We start from the raw sequence: 23,730 nt of genomic DNA on the forward strand, positions 1-23,730 counted from the left end.
AAATATAAGTCCCTGGAATGAAGGAGGGCAATTAATGGAAAAAGAAGCTTCATAGAAAGTAAGTGTTAATCACATTTTCAGAATGTAAAGTCTCTCTTACTTTCCTTGGAAGAAGGAAGCTATATAAATTTTAAGCATAATGTCTTCTCTTTTTAGTAGTTTGCTTGTTATGGAACATGTTTATTTAATCTACTGACTTAGAGTTGACATTTACACTAAGTTAATGAACTTGGTATTTATTGAGGTTTATGATAAAATACCAAGTATATCTTCAGGCTGAAGTTTTTGTTTTATTCTTCTACTCATCATAGCAAATATTTATTGCCATTAACTATGAGTCAGTAAGATTGCTGTGGGTGTGGGTTTTTTTGGCGGGGGTGGGGGGGGAGGGTTGGCCAAAAAGTTTGTTCTTATGGGAAAAACTCGAACAGATTTTTTAACCAACCCAGTAGTAAGGAAAAGACATGAGAATATTTAGGAATGTTTTAAGGGTATTTGGAAATGTTTAGGAATGCCAAGGAGGCCCTCATACAGCAGAAGAGCTTCAAGATCTAGGATGTGAGAAAGAAAAGGCTCTCTTTCTCTGGTAACCCTAGTCACATTTAACACATGTTTATAAAGCATGTGTTTTGTGCCAGGCACTGTTCTGAGCACTTGGGATAAATGAGTAAATTAAACAGGAAAAAAGATCTATGCATTCATGGATGTTATATTCTAGTGGAGGGAGAGAGACACTAAACAATAGACATAATTAAACTACATTGTATATTAGAAGGTGAAAGCTCCATTTTTTTTTTTTTAATTTTTTTTTAGTTGGAGGCTAATTACTTTACATCATTGCAGTAGTTTTTGTTATACATTGATATGAATTAGCCCTGGATTTACATGTATTCCCCATCCCAGTCCCCCCTCCCACCTCCCTCTCCACCCGATCCCTCTGGGTCTTCCCAGTGCACCAGGCCCGAGCACTTGTCTCATGTACCCAACCTGAGCTGGTTATCCGTTTCACCCTAGATAATATACATGTTTCAATGCTGTTCTCCTGAAACATCCCACCCTCTCCTTCTCCCAGAGTCCACAAGTCTGTTCCATACATCTGAGTCTCTTTTTCTGTTTTGCATATAGGGTTATCGTTACCATCTTTCTAAAGTCCATATATATGTGTTAGTATATTGTAATGGTCTTTATCTTTCTGGCTTACTTCGCTCTGTATAATGGGCTCCAGTTTCATCCATCTCATTAGAACTGATTCAAATGAATTCTTTTTAATGGCTGAGTAGTATTCCATGGTGTATATGTACCACAGAAAGCTCCATTTTTAAAAAGTAAAACGGGTTAAAGGAGAGTAGAGATGCTGGAGGGCTTTGGGGATTGCAATTTTAAATAGGATGGTTAGGAAAGTCCTCATTCAGAAGGCCTCGAGACTTCCCTGTTGGTCCAGTGATTAAGAATCTGCCTTGCAATGCAGAGGACATGGGTTCAATCCCTAGTTGGGGAACTAGGATCCCACATGCCTCCCCCAATTAAGCCGGCACACCACAACTAGAGAGCCCGTGTGCCACAACTACTGAAGCCCGCACGCTCTGGAGCCTGCATGTCACAACTTCAGAGTCTGTGTGCTTAAAGGAAAGATCCCATGTGCCACAACTAAGACCCTTGGTGGCCTAATTAAAAAAAAAAAGAAAAGGTTTCAGCTGAGAAAAGACTTAAAGGAGGTGATTGTACTGTGAAGATCTCTAGGGAGAGAGCTTTCCTGGTGCCTATGAGGAGCTTCAGTGAGGTTGAAGCAAAAAAGAGGTTGTAGGAGAGGTGATCCAACCAAGGAGACTCAGAAAGAGCAGCCAGTAGGTAAGAGAAAGACCACAAGAGAGTGGTTTGGGAAAGCAACTTTGAGAAAGTGAATGATAGGATAGGTGCTATGCTAAGTTGCTTCAGTCATGTCCTATATGGCCCTATGAACCATGGCCTACCAGGCTTCTCTGTCCATAGGACTCTCCAGGCAAGGATACTGGAATGGGTTGCCAGTTCCTTCTCCAGGGAATCTTCCCAGCCCAGGGATTGAACCCAAGTCTCCTGCATTGGCTGGCAGATTCTTTACCACTAGTGCCAGCTGGGAATCCTGAAAGGATGGCGGGGGGTTAGTTGCTAAGTCATGTCTGACTCTTGTGACCCCATGGACTGTAGCCTGCCAGGCTTTTCGGTCCATGGGATTCTCCAGGCAAGAATATAGGAGTGGGTTGCCATTTCCTTTTCCAGGGGATCTTCCCAACTCAGGAATCAAACCCGGGTCTCCTGCATTGTAGGCAGATTCTTTACCAACTAAGCTTCAAGGGAAGCCCTGAAAAGATGGAGAGTGATATTAACCTCCCAAGTTAGATGAACACTGAGAATTGACCATTGGATTTAACCATTTATTGCTGATGGCCTTGAGCAGTTTTGAGGGCAGTGGTGGGAGAGAATAAGTTTAAAAAAGACCCATAGAGAAGAATTGAAATGAGCATGAGCATTTTTTTTCTACAAAGGAGAGAAAAAAAAATGAGGTAGAAACTGGCAGAGAAAATGGAGTTCAACGGAGGTTTTCTTAGGCAAAGGAAATAATAGTATCATGTCATTTGCATATAATGACAGTTTTTCCTCTTCCCTTCCAGTTTACACACTTTTATTTCATTTTCTTATCAGATTGCTGTGGCTAGGACTGCCAATACTATGCTGAAAAGTAGTGAGAGTGGGCATCCTTGTCTTGTTCCAGATTTTAGCAGGAAGGCTTTCAGCTTTTCATCACTGAGTATTAGATTGGTTTGGGTTTGCCATTAATAGCTTTTATTATGTTGAGATATGTTCCCTCTATACCCACTTTATTTGGTAAGAGTTTTTAATCATGATTAGATGTTGTCTTTTATCAAATGCTTTTTCTGCATCTATTGAGATAATCATGTGGTTTTTTGTCTTTTCTTTTGTTGATGTGGTGTATCACATTGATTAGGCAAAGGGAAATAATAGTATGTGTGTATGCTGAGCAGACTCAGGAAGACTAAAAGTAGTGATGTCCACTCAGAGTTTATGGCTGTATCCATACCTGTCATGAATTCCTATACTCCAAATTTCCTACAAGTGGTTTACTCACTCCTTTTCCCTCATTCGATTTTTTTCAGCAATATTTTGAGAAAGTCCAACTCTCCCAAGCCACTATTTTTCTGCTTCTTGCCTATTCATTTCCTTTCTCATGAATGAAAAATGAATTTTTAAAGAAGTTATATTAGCATGAAAAACATTTGCCATCTATTACTATCAGTAAATATAATAGGCCTAAAAAACTACCCCAACACACACACACACAAATATAATTATGAAGAGAAATTACTTATCCTATACTTGAAATCCAAAACTCAAAATAATATGAGAATTCCCACATAATATTAGCTTTCTCAAAATGGTTCTTTGTGAAAGTGTCAAATTTTACAAATATTGGACAGAAGCTCTTCTACAAAACATAACAGCCATCATACGCTTGGTTCGAAGAAGTGGTAAGTGTTTTAATGTATTGTAATGTAATGTACTCTGAAAAATATGTAAGTCACATCACTGAGCCTTGGACCTACCATTTCTACTTTTTAATAATTTTCGTTTCAGTGCCGCTAGCAATGGTTCCCATTGAGCTGAAAGATTACTCAGGAGACACTTGAATTCTAGCCAGCTTCCGACAAGAGTAGCTGCCAGAGAGGCTACTGAAGACCAACTTGCCAAACTTATGTTCGTTTTCAGGGAAGAGAGGGAATTTTCAATAGCCAGTTTCTTGACTTCCGTTGTTTTCCTATCCAAGTTATCTACTTTCCATTGTAGATAAGTAACAAAAAGAATGCTTCCCAGTTGAGATGCTCTGAAGTGAAGAAAACTTCAGGGTAGCAGGCACATTGTCATGAAATCGTGTTACATTGATGAATGAGAAATTATCTGTTTCATTGCATCTTCACTGTGCCTTTGGGAAGATAAAATTGGAGAATCTGTGAAGGTGTGTGGTGTGGAGTAGTTGGAGGGGGAGAGTGTGTCGGAAGAGAGGGGAGAAGGGAAGGAGAGAAAGGGAGTGGGGAGAGTGCCAGGCTCAGCAGAGATAGAGCTAAGAATTTGAAAGTCATCATGACAAATTATGACCTTTAGAAATGGTTATGTGTGTGCCTGGCAGACAGAAACATGTTTTCTATAGCACAGGAAACTATGTTCAATATCTTATAGTATATTGAAAAGAATTTTCATATATTGGAAAAGAATCTGAAAAAGAATATATATGCATGCACACACACACACACAAATATATACCCACATATGTGTGCTCAGTCATGTCTGACTCTTTGCGACCCCATGGAATGTAGCCCACCAGGCTCCTCTGTCCATAGGATTTTATAGGCAAGAATACTGAAGTGGATTGCCATTCCCTTCTCCAGGGGATCTTCCTGACCCAGGGATCGAACCCACATCTCTTGTCTCCTGCATTGGCAGGTGGATTCTTTACCATAGCTCCACCTGAGAAGCCTATATATATATACACACACACACATACACACACATACTATATATAAGTGAATCATTTTATTACACACTTGAAACTAACACAACATTGTAAATCAACTATACTTCAACTTTAAAAAAAATTTTTAAAAACGTATTTTTGATTAACAGATGAATTGCGTGTAAGGATCTGTTCCGGCTTTTAATTTTCTGAACTGATTGCATGTTTGGAACTTAAATTTAGATTGCTAAAGGTTGACCCCTATCTCCATCAATTTTTAGCTTTGTAACCTTGCTCAGGTAGCTTCTCTATGCTGAAGTTTTTTCATCAGTGAAAAATGGAGAAAAATTAATGATTAAATTATGTAATATTGGTGAATTCACTTAGTGCCTAGTACAGTATAGGCATTCATTCAAAATTAGCAGTTACGTGAACTTCCCTGGTGGCCCATTGGTTAACATTCTGCACTGCCAATGCAGGGGGCATGGGTTCGATCCCTGATTGGGGAACTAAGCTCTCACATGCCCCAAGGGGTGGCCAAAAGATTTCTTTTTTTATTAGCAATTGTTATTATCACTTGTCTACATCATCTAACCTTAATAAATTGATTTCTATATTATGTGAATTCAAGCAGAGTCTCAAAAGCATCCTGACATTAGCCTTTATGAGATAGTCCTTAAGTTAGAAGGAAGAAAATCAGAGAACTCCCTTTAAACCTTAGAAGACTTGATTTTCCCCATACTGTGGAATTTACTGACAACTTAAATGCCACTTCTAATTCAGAAAATCAAACTTGTGTAAGAAGTTTTTCTGCGAGGTCATGCCACATAAATGAAGAGATTCCCAGAATACACATTGCACATGTGTTACCTACAGAGAGAGAAACAGGAGGGAGCTTAAATAAATATACCAGCAGAAGAGCACATTAGCATCCCTGATTGCTCTTCAGTCATTGTCCTCAGGGCCTTAGAATATGCCATTTCCTCTCCTATATTGCTTTTCCCAGCATATCCCAAGGTTGACTTGTTTTTTCTTTATCTTTTGGGGTATTTCAGTTTAAATATCACCTGTTATGATTGTCTCATCTTATCAATTAAAGTGGTATCTTCCCACCATCATTCTCGCATCTCAGCCTGTTCACTGTTTTCTCACTGTAATTTTTTTTCTGGTAATTATTTTAATTGGCCTTCTTCTCTAGAATGTCAGGCTCCATGATGGGAACAAAGTCATATTCCTAGCATTTAACTTACAGTTATAGCACTTAATCCCAAAGTATTAAGTACTGAATAAGCACAAGCTGGAATTAAGATTGCCAGGAGAAATATCAATAACCTCAGATATGCAGATGACACCACCCTTATGGCAGAAAGTGAAGAGGAACTAAAAAGCCTCTTGATGAAAGTGAAAGAGGAGAGTGAAAAAGTTGGCTTAAAGCTCAACATTCAGAAAACTAAGATCATGGCATCTGGTCCCATCACCTCATGGGAAATAGATGGGGAGACAGTGGAAACAGTGTCAGACTTTATTTTTGGGGGCTCCAAAATCACTGCAGATGGTGACTGCAGCCATGAGATTAAAAGACGCTTACTCCTTGGAAGGAAAGTTATGACCACCCTAGACAGCATATTAAAAAGCAGAGACATTACTTTGCCAACAAAGGTCCATCTGGTCAAGGCTATGGTTTTTCCAGTGGTCAGGTATGGATGTGAGAGTTGGACTGTGAAGAAAGCTGAGCGCTGAACAATTGATGCTTTTGAACTGTTGGAGAAGGCTATTGAGTCCCTCGGACTGCAAGGAGATCCAACCAGTCCATCCTGGAGGAGATAAGTCCTGGGTGTTCATTGGAAGGAATGATGCTGAAGCTGAAACTCCAATACTTTGGCCACCTCATGCGAAGAGTTGACTTATTGGAAAAGACCCTGATGCTGGGAGGGATTAGGGGCAGGAGAAGGGGACGACAGAGGATGAGATGGCTAGATGGCATCACCGACTCGATGGGCATGAGTTTGAGTAAACTCCGAGAGTTTGTGATGGACAGGGAGGCCTGGCGTGCTGCGATTCATGGGGTCGCAAAGAGTCGGACATGACTGAGCGACTGAACTGAACTGAACTGAAATGCTTGTGGTGGGTGTTTTGGTGTTTTGTTTTGTTTGGGGGCCAAATATTAATGTCTTCACCAGTACTTATGAAACTTACACAGAGTATACAAATTTCCTGTGCTCCTGAGAAAATTGAAGCTAATATTTTAACTGTTACTTAATCATAACAGGGATGAACTTGCATAGATTTACTACCATCACCTCTGATACTATTTTCAAGTTTAGCCAAATGGCAGGCCAGTCACATCTGAGACTTTCATGACTGAATGGGTTTGAATAGTAATTTTGTGACATTGGCAAACCGAAGTAAACAATATTAATGAAAATGGGCTTTATCTCAATAACTTGTGTCATTTTTGAACTTTGAATCAAGAACTCTCATTACCAGTAGGCCATTTATGTTTTTGTTTCTAAAGAAACCAACAAAGCGCAGAGGTCAGCAATTCATTTTCTTAGAGACATTCAGACGAATTCACAGGGAAAAAGTTAGTTTTTCTAAAACTATGAAAAGAAATGACAATATGAGAAATGAAAGAATCATCTCCCCCAGCCAAGACAAGCAGATGATACAAGACAGAACACTTTTCATCTTAGTCTTTGTCCTTGGAAGTCTATCCCATTCTGCTTTTTTTTCTTAAAGTGGGCCTGATCAATAAGGAAATGGCTTGTCTACCTATGCCATAGAATAGTGGTTCCCAGCTTCCAGGATCTAATGCCTGATGATCTGAGGTGAAGCTGATATAATAATAATAGGAATAAAGTGCACAATAAAGGTAATGCACTTGAAAGTGTTAATCCTTCAGTTATGTCTGACTGTTTGCAACCCCATGGATTGTAGCCCACAAGGCTCCTCTGTCTATGGAATTCTCCGGGCAAGAATACTGAAGTAGATAGCCATTCTCTTTTCCAGGAAATCTTCCCGATCCAGGGATCAAACCCAGTTCTCCTGCATTATAGGCAGATTCTTTACCACCTGAGCTACTGGAAAAGCCCTTGAATCAGCCCCAAACCATTCCGCCCTCAGTAACACAGAGAACTTGCCTTCCACAAAACCAGTCCCTGATGCCAAAAAGTACTGCTGCCAAATAAGGTCAGGGGGAAGCCACTGACTTAGCATTGTCCTCTACATGAGTCCTGTACATTTGAAATCTTGAGTGTCTGGGATGGGGTGCACTTTGGTCTACAATCAAGGTAACCTTGGGATACTATGAGGAATTTGATTTTGCCCAAGAGCACTGCTTTAGGTTTCATGTGAAGATTTCCTGCAGGAATGGATGACCCAGTTGGGATCCAAGAAGCCATTCCTCAATAGACTGATGACTCTTACCCTTTTGGCTTTAAAAGAGGAAGTACAAGAGCACTCAAGAAAAATGTGAAAATAGACATGGAAACAGATATATGATCGAAACAGCAGAGTGCAGCATGAAAAAAACCAACTTTATAAATCCATGAAAATGTATTAAAGGAAAAGGGCAATGCTTTGTGTGTAAATATTTGACATAAACTGGAAAACACCAGAAACTGAAGAATAAATAGAAGCATCAGTTAATCCAATTAACATTTCCTGTAAGCAAAGACTGCACTTTTGGAGTAAAGGTCCTGAGGAGATAAGTAAGTGATCCCAGATGAGCTATTGTTAGACATTAGGTGCATGTTGCATTTTGGAACTGTATGATAAGGAGTGAGAATATTAAGATGTAGAGAAGGAAATCTGAGATGTACCTGCCAGAACAAATATTACAAAAGTTCAACTAAACATACTGAAGGAACCCAAGAGATCAGGGGTACAGCTTGTGATGAACCTCATTTGAATTTACGAAAATGACTGCCAGCTCTTCCTGACAGAAGGCAGAATGACCCAGAAAGTCCTTATGGTCCCCAAGGCAAAAGCTTAATTAGATACACCACTTCTAACTGCATAAATCAACACTTCCTAAAGGAAGGAGATTAATTTGTAAGGCACACGTTGAGAGGGTGACTTTTGAAAATGCAAGAACTCTGGAGGCTAAACTACAGTACAATTTAATAGTGAGGCTTTTTGGGTGGGTGAATTTCAGGCAGAGGTTATTTGTGTGTCTCTTCATTCTACGATGGATACATGTAACTTCTATAATGAAAAATGTTTTGAAAGTGTATACTTCACAGATTCAAAGAATGCAAGCCATGGGGACCTCAGTTCAAGTCACAGCTCAGGTTGTAAAGTGGTCAGAGGTTAATATATTGTTGTAGATATTCAAAAGATCATTGCCAAAACTCAATGGAGAGGGTGTTTTACACTGCTTACTTATTTCAACCTGGTAACGGGTCTCAAAATGACTATGTAATTAAAAGCGTCATCTGATTATAAGCAAAGGATTTTTAAAATCTTATTTTGTTCATAGTGGGACAAGATCACACACAATTGTGTGTGTGAGTTACACTCTTCCTCTCATTATGGGCTTCTTAATAAGAGAAATTCTGTATCTTCCCTGAGGTGTGACCTGCCCATGTGGTGGGCCTGATGTCCTTTATGGAATATAACTGTGCTTCCTGGTAATTTTCTACTATGCTAGTCCTGCTATGGGCATTCCTGATGGCTCCATGGTTTTTTAAAAAAAAAAAGACCCTGCAATGCATGAGACACAGCTTCGATCTCTGGATCAGGAAGAGCCCCTGGAGAAGGGAATGGCAAGCCACTCCAGTGTTCTTGCGTGGAAAATCCCATGGACAGAGGAACCTAGTGGGCTACAGTCCATTTAGTCGCAAAAGAGTCAGACACGACTGAGGGACTAAACAATCCTGCTACAGGAACCCCTCTGAGAAAATTAGGAATACTCTAGCATGTGTGTTGGTGTAGAAAAACTCCTATCCCCCCTGTGAATTTTACAAGAAGCAAAAAATTGCAATGCATTTTCTCTGTCCCCATGCATTTTGTATTCACTTGATAAAAATATAAGTAATCTATTAATTTATGTTATGATACCACAGTGAGGGTGCATTTGATCTACAGTGTTTATTCTAAAGCCTCTCCTGTATTTTCTATTTAAGTCATGAAGATTGATCTTAATCTTGAAATGAAAGGAATAGGGATGGGGAGGGATGGGGAAAATGGGGAGAGGGTGGTGGGATGGAGGGAGGGAGTGAGGGGAAAAGTAAGGAAGATTTTCTTAAGAATGCTTTCTTTCATTTGCATGAGACCTTACAAAATAATTGCTCCCCCACCCAAACAAAACATAGTTTAGAATGCAGTGATAGAATTTTATGTTTACTTTAGGAAACCTGGAAGTGTGTATTTCTTCATAAACTTTCAAAAAAGTAATCCCATTAATACTGGAAATGAATAAGTATAATTCTTTCCCAAGCCTCAGTCAGTTTATTTATGAGTTTGGACTAAATGGTTCTATGAAAATTAACTCCAGCTAATAAATCAACCAAGCTCTTACATTTGTTCCTAATTGCTGTGACAGCAATTCACATGGTTATTTATCTCAGTGACTTTATTTGGAAGGATAGTTGCTCAGTTGGAGAAGCGGTTCAAAGTCACTTTGAGCTCCGTTAAATTCATTGCTTAGCGCTGTTATTACTTTCAAGTCTTGTTTCAGTGAGCAAATCTCTGTCTTGCATTTTGTTTAGGAAATGGAGCCATCAAGAGCGGCTTTTATATTAGAATGGATGAGCATGATTTGATTTCGGTTGCCCAGCAATATCATATATCATAGTTATTATCTATGAATTATCCTATGGCACAGAATATACTTTCCGCAGCAGATTAATGGAAAGAGATCGTTAAGAGGAAAAAGGGAGCGAGTACAGGTTTCATCTTCGAGACGTTTCATCTGAAATAGAAGCATGTCAAACATCCCAGGTGCCTGTTACTATAGAATCAAAAAGCCCTTTCCAGCTGTTTACACTTCAGATGCAAAATGGCAATTTGACAGACTAACCGGGTGATGTGAGCGTCTGCGTAAAAAGGCTACAGGCGGAGCATGCCCAGTGCGGTGAGCGCGTCCTCCGCCCTCCCCCTCCAGATCTCTGAAGATAAGCCTTGAACTTTGCACTTGCAAATGTCACCGCAGACGTTTTGCACTAGGTTGGGTTTTTCACCCCCCTTAAGGTTCTCGCACTACTAATGTCTTTTAACAATGCAAGAGCGGGGAAGATGAGAGGGTCATAAGATGCATGAAGTTTAGGACGAATTGATGCCTGTCTTTGGATGCGCTTAGAGTGTTATCTTTAAAGCCATCAAAAGCATCCAAGTGTTTGTTTCCCCTCCCCACTGGGATGAGAAAATAAGAATCTCTTTGGATTGGAGTCCTCCGGGGTAGGAAGTGAGAGCCCCGGAGGCCGAAAGGGACGGAGAAGCGGGGGTTTGCCCAGAGCATGGATGGGAACCGAGCAGGGGTTCTGCGGGGCTCAGCGCGCGCTGAGGATCGGTGCCCGGGGCTGCAGCTGCGGACGGGAAAGGCGCTGTCTGGCTGATGAAGGCCACCTGGATCAGGCTTCTGAAACGCGCCAAGGGAGGAAGGCTGAAGAATTCGGATATCTGTGTAAGCTTCAGGGCTTTCGTAGAGGGGAGACGTTATTTTGTCGTTGTTTCTGTCGTTGGTACAAGTGAGGGCTGTCTGGGGCTCCTGTGATTAGTAATATGATGCTGATTGCGAGAGAGGGAGCGGAAGACAGCCCTCTAATCCTCCAGCTCCTTTTCCTCTGCGGCGGTTTATCGCCCTCGGAGCTCCCCCCAGGCAGGTGTTTTCCCGTAGACAGCTTTGATGAAATATCTACTTAAAGGGATTGAAAAAGATATGTTGCTTAAAGATTGAGGGAAGCTGGCAGCTGTTGCCTTCCAGTTTTGTCAGAGGAGGCATTGGGTAAAAACAGAGGTACCAAAGGCTGCTTAAGATCAAAGAGGGGGTCATCTATGGTAGTGGCGTCAGAGAGTTCAAGTTGATAACTCCCTTGACATTATATTTGTTGTTTTTGTTTTTAGCCTATCTTCTTCCTAATTGTAAATTCTCACTGTAGCTGTGGACTGTTCTTGAAGCTCTCCTTGAAAACGGTGTGTGTGTCCTTCACTGCACTGCACCACAGAGTCAGTTTATTGATAAGAGAACTTGTTCTGGTTTTCAGAAAGGCTCCTAATTGGACCATAAGATTTGGGAAGGAAGGGTATCAATAACTTGGATGGGGTAACTCTCCTAGTGAGTGGTCTGCAAACCAAAGCTGGATGTATGTAGCTGGTTTGCCACCAAAATGGATTATTTTTGTTCCTCTTTTCAGGAATGGACAGCACAATCTAGGAAGCTAACTGCCGTGTCAGTGAGACTTTTCCATGGCCAGCGTCATAGACGGAATCTCTTTTAAAATGTCCATTTTCCTCTCCAGGGTTCGGCAGACTCCTACACCAGCCGTCCATCCGATTCAGATGTTTCTTTGGAGGAAGATCGGGAGGCAGTGCGCAGAGAAGCAGAGCGACAGGCCCAGGCCCAGTTGGAAAAAGCAAAGGTAAAACCCTTCCTTCTGTGCCAAGCTCTTTGTCCATTGTGCTGAGTCCATGGTGGGCCACCTGCGGAAGTTCCTTCTGAAATGTACATCTGGTCTGTTACCGTGTTTTCTTGATTGGCTGTAAAGAGGTACAAGATGTGGAATGTACTGACTTCCCTCGGTAGAAAAAGGCAGTGTAATATATGAGTGGTCTTGCCTTTTATGTTGTTTTATAATCCAAGCAACTTGTTTCCATGGGTGGATGGTTTATTTAGATGCAGAAAAATGATCCCTGAATATACAAAGAGGAAAAACTGCTTCTAATAAGAAAAGGATTTACTTTGTTTTGTTATCAGGAAACCATTTCTCTGCTTAGAAAAACAAACTTTCTTCAAGCTGATGTTTATTCTCTTCGACTTGAACAACCTTTCCTCTCACTTTTACTCCTTAGGTGTTTTATAATAGTATTTTTCTTATATTTAAAAAAATGGATTGCATTATGCTTTTCAAAAATCAAGCAAGGAAGGATTCTATTAATTAAAGATGTCCCTCTGTTTGGAGCTCTTTCTTCTCCATCCCATAATAATTAAGTGGAAGGGGACTGGAAACCAGATATGAAACATAGAAGTACAGAATTTAGCTGAGACTGTTTCATTTCACACATTGCCATGGTTTGGATTCTTTCTCCCCTGCAGTAGTTCAAATAGCAGCTATTTCTAAAGCATAGACTGCTGTTGTTCAAGTTCAAAGGGCCTTGGTGTGCGTGATACTTCGTAATTTTTAAATGAACCTATTTTAACGAGGTCATTGGTTTTCTTTTGAAAAAAATGACTGCTTTGAAAAAAGAGTAAGTGTTGATCTTGCTAAAAAAAAAAAAAATCCAGGGTAACATTAGAATACTTCTGCTGGCTGCTTCGTCTCTGAGATGAGTAAAATCTCTGTGTGTTGCTATGGGAATCATGGCTTGGAGATGCTGGTTTGAATGCATGGACTGCCCTTATGTAATATTCATGACCTCTAGCCCAGCTGCCATAGTAGTTTGCAGAGGAGCTGCCAGGAGACCTTGACTTAAAAAAAAAAAGTACTTCCAGACATGAAAACAGTGTTCTCACCTCAGTGGGCAGGGAAGTCATCTCCAGGTGTGACAGTCTTGACTGCAAGAGGACTCATAAAGGGCAGAAGCAGAAAACTGATAAAGCAAGGTGTGGCCCTGTGGCCACCAACATATCTGCTCTGCTGAAGTTAACCATTTAAAACATTATGATGTGACAATATGGGTGTTAGTGGAGGACATATGCTAAGTGAAATCAGCTGATCACAGAAGGACAGACGCTTTATGATTCCACTGATAGGAGGTATCTAAAGTAGTCAAGGAGGAAGGCTCAAAAGGGGTGTGTGTGTGTGTGTGTGTGTGTGTGTGTGTGTAGTTGTGTCTGATTCCCGTTGTTGTACAGCAGAAACCAACACATTGTAAAGCAACTATCCTCCAATTTAAAAAATTTTTTTAAATAAAAGAATAATAAAGTAGTCAAACTCCTAGAAGCAGAGGGCAGAATGGTGGTTTCCAGGGACTGGAGGAGGAGGAAATGGGGAGATTCCACAGATAGAAAGTTTCAGTTATGTAAGATGAATAAGTCCTAGAGATCTCCTATACACCGTTGTGTCTATAATAGAGTACAGCTAACAGTTCTGCTCTTCATTTAAAAATTATTAAAAGGGTAGATTTCTTGGTAAATGTTCTACTGCAGTAGAAAAACTATGAAGTTGAAATTAATGAATGTACAACCAATGAAGTTAATTGCCCCAAATTTGTCTTGTAGCTAATATATGCTGCAATTTAGAATCTCAATTCTGCATTCTGTATTTTGCACCAGGGTGCCAAAGGAAAAAAAAAAGTCAAGAAAAAGAAACTAAATAACAACTTGTATTCCAGAAATAAGAATGTTCTATTTGCACTTGTTTATTCATGTGATTTTTCACATGCTAAAATTAAACAGTTTCTCCAGCTCATATCACATCATCATACAATCCAGTGTCTTGTAGGTTTGCTTTTCATCAACCACAAAGTCCTTAGTTACCTGTTGGTGCATTTTTGTCTCTCACTGCTCTAAGTCCTGAGTTCAGTGACACAGCTGCATAGAACTTTTTTTTTCTTTTTTTGTACTAATTGGAAAATAATTGCTTTACAATGTTGTGTTTGTTTCTGCCGTAGAACAACTCGAATCAGCCATAAGTATATTCCCACCCTCTTGAGCCTCCCACCCACTCCCTCCATCTCACAGAGGTCATCACAGAGGCGGGTTGGGCTCCCTATGTTATATGGCAGAACTTTTTAGTATCTTTCAACCCAGTATGGATCATACTGTTTTCCTTAATCAAGCCGGATTTGTGTTACTTGTCATACAGACTAAAACATTTATAGTTACAGGAGAAGTAGAAGATGAAAGAAAATGAAAAGAATTTAAAACAAAAGCAAAATAATTGAAGGGCTATATCCTGTGTTTAATGAAAACCACTTACATTCATTTTTCTTCTTTAAAATTAGGCCAATTATCTTAAACCTCTGGATTCAAATATATGAGTTACACTAAAGTGAGTGAGAATTTGAATATGTTCTGAAAGAAGATACGAAGAGTAGGATTTAAGTGTACTTTTGGTTAAAATCATGGTTTGGTAGGTCTGATTTCTTAATTCTGATATTTTTGAAGAAGGTATACAAAAAAAGGATCATACATGGGTCATTCATTGGGCTATTTTTAATCTCTTTTCCTCCTCCAATATATCATCGTGCCTTTGTGGGATCTATTTCAAAATGAAACCTTAAAGTTCAAAAATATATGAAATCATTGTTTACTTTTAAGATAGTTTTAAGCACTTTTTCCAAGCATTTTGAAAGACGCAAATGTTTTTTACATTTATTTTGTGCCTATCATAGCATCTTTCAAGTAGAAACTCTTTATAACTTGGTGCTTTAACTCACCTACCCTGCAGATCACTTGCTATAAGTATGTGCCGTATCAAAAATACTGATCTTTCAACCAGAAACAATCATGGAATCATAATAAAGACAAATGAACTAAAAAAAAAAGCCTGTGCAAGTGCCTGAAATAAGCCTCAGTCGTGTTTTAAGACCCTGGCACTCTGTAAATATGAAGTATATTATCCATTAATTGCCTTAAGAATACGCCCATGAAATAAGGTGATTGACAAGTAATGAAACTAGAGAAAATAGCTTTTGAAATTAACTGACCTACATAAGATTATATAACCTGGCCCTCTGTGCTTTCCGTAAAGCCCAGTACTTTTCACTACCGCTTTGTTATGGCTTCTCTTAAACTAGTAAACTCTGCAGTGAACAGATGAAATATTTATTTTGAGGCAAATAACTCACATGACCTTGTTCTTTAACTTGATCTTTTCTGATCCCACATGCACATTTTGATCTTGTTCAGGTTCTCTGTACTTTGAAGAGCCTGCCCTATTTAATCTGGCTCTCTTTGATATTGCCTTAAAGGCAAATAATATAGGAACTTAATTTATTCCCACATTAGTAGAACAGCTTTACTGAGATATAATTCACTCATTTAAAGTGTAACATTTTGGCGACTTCACTGGTGGTCCAGTGATTGACTTCACCTCTCAGTGCAGAGGGTACAGGTTTGATCCCTGGCAAAGAGCTAAGACTCCACATGCCTTGCGGCCAAAAAACAACAAAATATAAAACAGAAGCAATATTCTAACCAAGTCAGTAAAGACTTTAAAAATGGTCCACATCAAAAAAAAAATCTTTAAAATAGTAAATTAAAAAAAAGTGTACAATTCCATGGATTTTAGAATATTTAGTGTTGCAACCATTACTGTAGACTTTAGAACATTTTCATCGTCCCCTTAAGAAATCTCATGTTCTAAATTAGCAGTCACATGCTGTTCTTCCCACCCACCTCAGGCCTAGGCAACCACTATTCAATTTCCTGTCTCCATAGATTTGTCGGTTCTGGTTATTGCATATAAATGGAATCATGCAATAGGAGGTCTGTCATGATTGGCTACTTTCCTTTAAGTAGCATGTTCAGCATTATTCCTGTTATCGCATGTATCAGCACTCCATTCCTTTTCCTTGACAAGTAATATTCCATTGTATACATTTATCACATTTTATTTACTCATTTATCAGTTGGTGGACATTTGGGTTGTTTCCATCTTTAAGATAGGACTGGAAAAGTTCAGTTTTCATTCCAATCCCAAAGAAAGGCAATGCCATGCCAAAGAATGCTCAAACTACCACTCAATTGCACTCATCTCACATGCTAGTAAAGTAATGCTTAAAATTCTCCAAGCCAGGCTTCAGCAATACGTGAACCGTGAACTTCCAGATGTTCAAGCTGGTTTTAGAAAAGACAGAGGAACCAGAGATCAAATTGCCAACATCTGCTGGATCATCAAAAAAGCAAGAGAGTTCCAGAAAAACATCTATTTCTGCTTTATTGACTATGCTAAAGCCTTTGACTGTGTGGATCACAATAAACTATGGAAAATTCTGAAAGAGATGGGCCTACCAGACCACCTGACCTGCCTCTGTATGCAGGTCAGGAGGCAACAGTTAGAACTGGACATGGGACAATGACTGGTTCCAAATAGGAAAAGGAGTACGTCAAGGCTGTATATTGTCACCCTGCTTATTTAACTTATATGCAGAGGACATCATGAGAAATGCTGGGCTGGAAGAAGCACAAGCTGGAATCAAGATTCCCAGGAGAAATATCAGTAACTTCAGATATGCAGATGACACCACCCTTATGGCAGAAAGCAAAGAAGAACTAAAGAGCCTCTTGATGAAAGTGAAAGAGAAGAGTGAAGAAGTTGGCTTAAAGCTCAACATTCAGAAAACTAAGATCATGGCATCCAGTCCCATCACTTCATGGCAAATAGACAGGGAAACAGTGGCTAACTTTATTTTTTTGAGCTCCAAAATCACTGCAGATGGTGATTGCAGCCATGAAATTAGATATGACCAACCTAGACAGCATATTAAAAAGCAGAAACATTACTTTGTCAACAGAGGTCTGTCTAGTCAAGGCTGTGGTTTTTCTAGTGGTCATGTATGGATGTGAGGGTTGGACTATAAAGAAAGCTGAGCACAGAAGAATTGATGCTTTTGAACTATGGTGTTGGAGAAGACTCTTGAGAGTCCCTTGGACTGCAAGGAGATCCAACCAGTCCATCCTAAAGCAGATCAGTCCTGAGTGTTTGTTGGAAGGACTGATGTTGAAGCTGAAACTCCAATACTTTGGCCACCTGATGCGAAGAGCTGACTCATTGGAAAAGACCCTGATGCTGGGAAAGATTGAAGATGGGAGGAGAAGGGGACGACAGAGGATGAGATGGTTGGATGTAATCACTGACTCAATGGACATGAGTTTGATTAAACTGGGAGTTGGCAATGGACAGGGAGGCCTGGCATGCTGCAGTCCATGGGGTCTCAAAGAGTCAGACATAGCTGAGCAACTGAACCTAACTGAATAATGCTGTTATGAACATTCATGTAAAAATTTTGCATGGACATTTCTGGGTTCTAAGATTATCTTTTTTTTTATTGAAAGGTTTTTCTTTCTTTTCCCTTTCACTTCCCTCAAAATTATCTTTCCTATGTGCAGAGATTCTGAGTTGAGAAATATGGATATGGAAGGCATTGGGGCAGAGGTGAAATAGGTTTGGTGTGGTATTCTTAGAAAAATGAATTAATGTGAAATTTTAAGTCAGTTGTTCTCTTATCAGTAAATGTCTACTGTATTGAAGTGTACTAGTCACAGTTGATGGGTAGAGGAGGCATTGAAAGGCCAGAGCCATAAGAGAAAACAGACAGATAAGCAAAATATCTCTGCAGAAGGCTTCTAGTATTTGTTCAGGAAGAAAAGTTATGGCCTTAAATCACTCTAATCAGAAGCAGACTAGAAGTCTTTTAGTCTCCAGACAGACTGCCCCCAGCTGGCAGGAACAGAAAATTCTTCTTGGGGTGGCGATGGCTTCAAACTATACCTTCCAATATGGATAGATGCAGTTTAGGTTGTATAGTAGAAACTGGGGAGTGGAGAAGGAAAACTTGATAAGCAATGTGAGGAATGGCCAATATTAGGAAAGGCTTGGCAGTCAGAAAACATGGAACCTTCTAGAGGAAGGATTACTTTTCTGAGACCTTGCCAACTTAAAGATGTCTTTGTTCTAGTCTCCTATTTAATTACTATTTTGGCTGGGTATAATATTCATGTATGAAAAGCATTTTCCCCCAGAATTTTCAAGACATTGTTTTGTTTCCCTATGGCATCCATCACTGCTCTTGTGGTTGCCAGTGTCATTCTGTCTCTGAGTGTGATTTCTACATGATTTTCTCTAATACTTGGAGAGCTGTTTGAAATTTGGCCTTGACGTGAAGCTTGTTATTTCTGGTGAGCAGCATTTCATATGAATATTCATTGTGAAGGGCCAGTCTCTTCACTTCTGGAAAGTGTGTTGTTTGTTTATCTATTTATTTGTTTTTGATCATTTCTTTCTCTGCTTTCCTTTTTCTGGTTCTCTCATTTATCAGATGTCTGGCTTGGGTTTTCTTCTCTACTCATTTTTTTTCTTACTAGCCTTTTGTCTTTTTGTTCTGAATTCTTCTCCACCTTTAACATACTTATTGAAATTTTTCTTTTTGAAAATTTCTAATTCCCAACAGCTTTTCTGTCATTTCTCCTTTTATAGCTTCTTGTCCTCCTTATTCCATGGCTATAATTTTTTCTCTTATATCTCTTAAGATTTCTTTTAGGTTTTATGTAATGTGAGTGTTTTTCTAAACTTTTTAATTGGATTTTATTTATGTATCTGGAGATTTTCTTCAAAAGTTTGATTTTGGGTTATCCATTCATAGTTAAGGGTTTCCCAGGTGGCACAGTGGTAAAGAATTTGCCTGCCAGTGCAGGAGACAAAAGAGATGCAGGTTTGATCCCTGGGTTGAGAAGATCCTTTGGAGGAGGAAATGGTCATCTGCTCCAGTATTCTTGCCTGGAAAATTCCATGGGCAGAGGAGCCTGGTAGGCTGCAGTCCAGGGGGTCATAAAGAGTCAGACACTACTGAGCGACCGAGACACAAAGCACATTCACCGTGAAGAGCAAGATGTAAAGCTGAGTGGAAGCTTTCAGACTGATGGTAAAGCTTCTTGACTGCTAGTTTTTTAGAGGGGTAGTGGTGGGAGGGAGTTTCTCTTCATCTGATCAGTGTCCCTAAAGGAGTCCCTGGTCTCTTTACTTTAATTCTCACTCTTTCTACTTTGCTAATTGCCACTGCCTCTTGTTTTCTATATTCTAAGTTTTTGTCTACTTCCATCTCATTTGCTGTTCTAACTCTATGGGTTTAGACTTTTTTCACAGGAAAAAAAAATAGTTTCAAGAGGAAACATTTGTTCAATTGACCATGTTTTTAATCTTGGTATTTATCAATAAACATACTATAGCAGAAGAAAAATGTTTTTCATATTACCTTAGTTTGTAAATGCCTTAGACACTGGGAGAATCCTATCCAGTTGGAAATATCTCCTACCTGGCCTCTTCAGAAGATTGAATAAACAGGAATGTGTTCCTTCACCTTCAACCCAAAGATGAATTTTTATTTCAAAAACATTAGACATGTTTCTAAAAATGTATCTTAGTGAGAAAAGCATGTGGGAGGTAGGAGAGATGTGTATGCCTATATCACATAGTTTCTTAAACCCACAAGATAGACTATTGGACAGAATTCAAAGAACATGTGGCAGGTATTAGAGTAGATGGTTCCACATAGGGGGAAAAAACGCTTTTAATTGGTACAAAATAAAATCCAGCAGAGATGTCTCATCATCAAAAACATAAAGTATGGGAGACATTCCCTGGAAAATATTTTAGACTCAGATTATTTTCCCACTGCTCATTTTAGTACTGTCTCTTAATTTTTGCGTTGAAAAACTGTCAGCCCTCTTTTACTCATAGCAATTACCTTCCAAATAGTGCTAGAAAATTGGCAAAATATGTCTAATTTCCAACATCGTGAGTTAGTTTATTGTTCAAATATATATTAGGTTAGGCTGTAAGAAAGAAAGAGTGTGAAAGCCCCATGGACCTGATAGGGTTCTGTGTAGCTCATAAATATGACTAGGTAGGTACAGTCATATATGTTGGTGCTGTAGTTCCACTCATCTCAAATGTTACTTGACAATAATAGTAATAACGCAGTAATAATGACACTTATTGAGTGATTACTGTTCACTGTAGACAGTTTGAAAGCTAGAAAAGGAAAAAGCACAGCTCTTCATCCTAGAGCATTTTGAAATCCTCTAGAGCAGTTATCTAGATAGAAGTAAATCTCTGATGCTAGGCAAGATTGAAGGCAGGAGGAGAAGGGGACAACAGAGGATGAGATGATTGGATGGCACCACTGGCTCAATGGACATGAGTTTGAACAAGCTCCAGGAATTGGTGATAGACAGGGAAGCCTGGCATGCTGCAGTCCATGGGGTCGCGAAGAGTCGGACACGACTGAGCAACTGACCAGAGCAGTTCTGATCATGTAACACATACAGCATCAATTCCTTTACTGTCTTTTACATCAGGACAAACTACTCTCTGTTCAGTGGCTTAGGTCACAATGATCTTCTGTGCATTACTGGCCGGCTGGCAGGTGAACTGGTGACCGGCTCATCTGGGATGGCCTCTCACCTGTGTATGTAGGTTGGCAGCTGTCAGCTTGGGCTGCTCCTCCTCCTCTGGGTGATCTCCCGTCGCCAGCAGGCTGCCTGGCTCCTCCTCCCAGTGTTCTCAGTGTGACAAGCGCAGAAAGAGAGAACAGGTCCCAGAGGGCAGTATTCGAGTCTCTTCTTGTTTCCTGTGTGCTAATTCCCTCTGGCTCAAACTCTCAGCCTGTAGTGGGTGTGGGAGGGAATGCCCAGGGCCTTGGATTCCGGTGGGTAATTGTTAAAGCCAATTTCAGCAAACCATCTGCCGCACCCATCTTCTTTTTATCTTCCTTCCCTCTGGAAGAACAAATGTCTCCCTACCTTTTGACAACCCAGACTTCCTCCCATCCCCACCTTTCCCTTCCTGTTAGTGCCAACCTGAATTATACCAGCATTAGCTCTCATTTCCTCTGTCATTTCTTCCCCACTTCCTTGAAACCAATTTCTGTCTCTCTTTATTGATGGTCTCTAGCAATGTTCTGCATACACTGACCTCTTATTAACTGGTCCCTAGACTTCTTCGTAAGCCTTGCCTTTTTTTTTTTTTTTCACCTCTACTAAGTCTATTTTAAATGACAGGTCCTGGCTACAACACAAGCCTATTTCTACTACCTCTCTTCCTTTTCAATCTCTTCCACTGTTTCCCTCCACTAAAGTGTGGAAGTTTATAAAACCAAATGCAACAACCTTGACCTTCTGACTTTCTAAAAATTCATTTTTTATTTGAAGTGTAATTGACTTACAATGTTAAGTTCCGCTGTACAGTAAAGTGACTCAGTTATACATAGATATATATTATATAGCTATATATATACACAGCTTCTTTTTCAGTCTTTTCCATTATGGTTTATCACAGTATATTGAATATAGTTCACTATGCTATACAGTAGAACCTTGTTTATCCAGTCTATATATAATAGTTTGCATATGCTAACTCCAAACTCTCACTTCTACCCTCTCCCACCCCCACCTTGGCAACCACCAGTTTATTCCCAATGGCCCTGATTTTATTTCTGTTTCATAAATAGGTTCATTTGTGTTATAGTTTAGATTCCACATATAAGTGATATCATATAGTATTTGTCACTCTCTTTCTAACTTACTTCACTTAGCTTGATCATCTCTAGTATCATCCTTGTTGCTGCAAATGGCATTACTTGGTTTTTTTAAATAGCTGAGTAGTATTCCATTGACCTACTGGCTTTATGTTTGGAGGCATGCCTTTGGTTTTCCAATCAGTGAACTCCTCAGGAGCCACTGCAGAGGCAGAGGACTGCCTAGCAGCTTGTGTGCTGGTGTGTTCCTATCAGATTCAGCTGAAGCAGCTCTGTTACTGATATTTTTTTGGACATATTGGGACTTCTGTGTAATTTCTCCTTTCAGTATAGAATTTCACCTCTGTAACAAGCTTTACATCACTTCCATCTTTCCTTTTACCATCTCATCCTTCACACTCGTTCATCATCACTTTAATTCTTTAATTCTGCACCTCTGCCCCTGACCTCTCTCCCTAGTGTTAGTATCTCACATCTCCCTTTTTGGGGATCTCTTATCAATTCAGCTATTTAAAATGGAGCTCCCCAATTATTTCTTTCAAACTTTTCTTTTCTGCATTTTAAAAAATTTCTGTCAGTGTTAATGTCATCCTCCCAAACCCATAGACTTAGTCCAGGCGTCAGCAAGGTTTTTTCTGTAAAGGGTCAGATAGGAGATATTTTAGTTGCTATGGGTCATGTGGTCTCTCACAATTACTCAACTCAAGGAAACCTGGGTTTGGATTCCACCTCTGCATAGACTGCTTGACCTTTTGATAAGTTATATGTGATGCTCTTGGTTTCAGTGATAATTGCATGAGCTGGTGCCTGTCCAGTTCAGAGTTCCCAGGCAGGGGACTGGGATAGGCCCAGGCAGCTCCTCCTCCTGCCTTCAACGTCAGTGTCTAATGGGGTATCTGTATTAGAAGTGATGAAACTCCTCATTTCATTCCCCTTTCAGTTGTGCAAGGTCACCATATGCCATTATACATGGACGTTACCAAACTCAGATTTGGCTGCTCGTCACTCAAGAATCCACTAAGAGACAAGTGTTGGGTTAAAGGAAAGATAGCTTTAATGAGGAAGCTAGCAATCCTGGGAAGAAAGTGGACTCATGTCTTAAAAAACCAACTCTTCCTTGCTGATCAGGAGACAGGGGCTCTTAAAGGAGAGTTTCAGGGCTGCACATGAGCAGAGGAATGGAGTTACATGCAGAACAGCAGAGTCAACTCTGACAGTCATCTTGAAATTGGTCATATAGTGGTCTGATCAGTGTCATCTTGATTGTTTTAAGTAAAGTTAATCTTCAGTTCCAGAGTGGTTCTGTTCCCACTTCCTTGAGGTCAGTTCTCAGAATTGTGCAAGACGGAGCAGTTCGTATCACGGCTGTAGCCTGGTCACCATGTACTTAACTTCTTCCGCCTGGTGGGCGTTTCATTCTCTGCAAAACAGCTCAAAGGACATGGCATAGAATATTATCCATAGCTCCTGACGAGGAACTAAAGATCCTTGACTTTGTTTAATGATGAAACTATTTATTATTCTGTCTTTTTGACCATTTCCCTTTGTATCTACATTTTCTCATGTCTCTGATTAGACTTAGTCTCTGGTTCAAGTTTTTCTACAGACAAGAGGCAGGCGGAGGACATGGGGTAGAGAGTCTGTCCTGGAAAGGCCCCGTAGCGCCCTGCTCTGTTACTTGGTCACTGCGATATTGGAGTTCGACTCAGTAGTGGGTCCGGGGTAACACATCTGTACTGGCTGCTGCCCTGTGTAACATTTGCAGTATCACGTGGTCTTCACAGCTCATCGATGAGATCCAATTGAGCCCCTATCCATCCCCAGGACTGAGGTGGTATCCTGTCCCCAGCACTAGACTGTAAGCCCCT

The 23,730-nt window shown here is 40.0% G+C and overlaps 1 protein-coding gene across 8 annotated transcripts in view; it reads left to right on the forward strand.

The window, feature by feature from the left end:
- The window catches only part of CACNB2 (calcium voltage-gated channel auxiliary subunit beta 2), a 409,499-nt gene that overhangs the window by 261,797 nt on the left and 123,972 nt on the right, over nt 1-23,730 (forward strand). For 6 of the 8 annotated variants that reach the window (XM_070472126.1, XM_070472127.1, XM_070472125.1 and 3 more), the window contains one exon: nt 11,965-12,084. In XM_070472126.1, coding sequence (XP_070328227.1) covers nt 11,965-12,084 — 120 coding nt within the window. Of the gene's footprint in view, nt 1-10,603; nt 11,130-11,964; nt 12,085-23,730 lie in introns of those variants that run through there. The other 2 variants (XM_020876309.2, XM_020876313.2) reach the window with 1 other exon arrangement.

Source organism: Odocoileus virginianus, chromosome 9 (genome assembly GCF_023699985.2).
Source record: "Odocoileus virginianus isolate 20LAN1187 ecotype Illinois chromosome 9, Ovbor_1.2, whole genome shotgun sequence".
Lineage (NCBI taxonomy): Eukaryota > Metazoa > Chordata > Mammalia > Artiodactyla > Cervidae > Odocoileus > Odocoileus virginianus.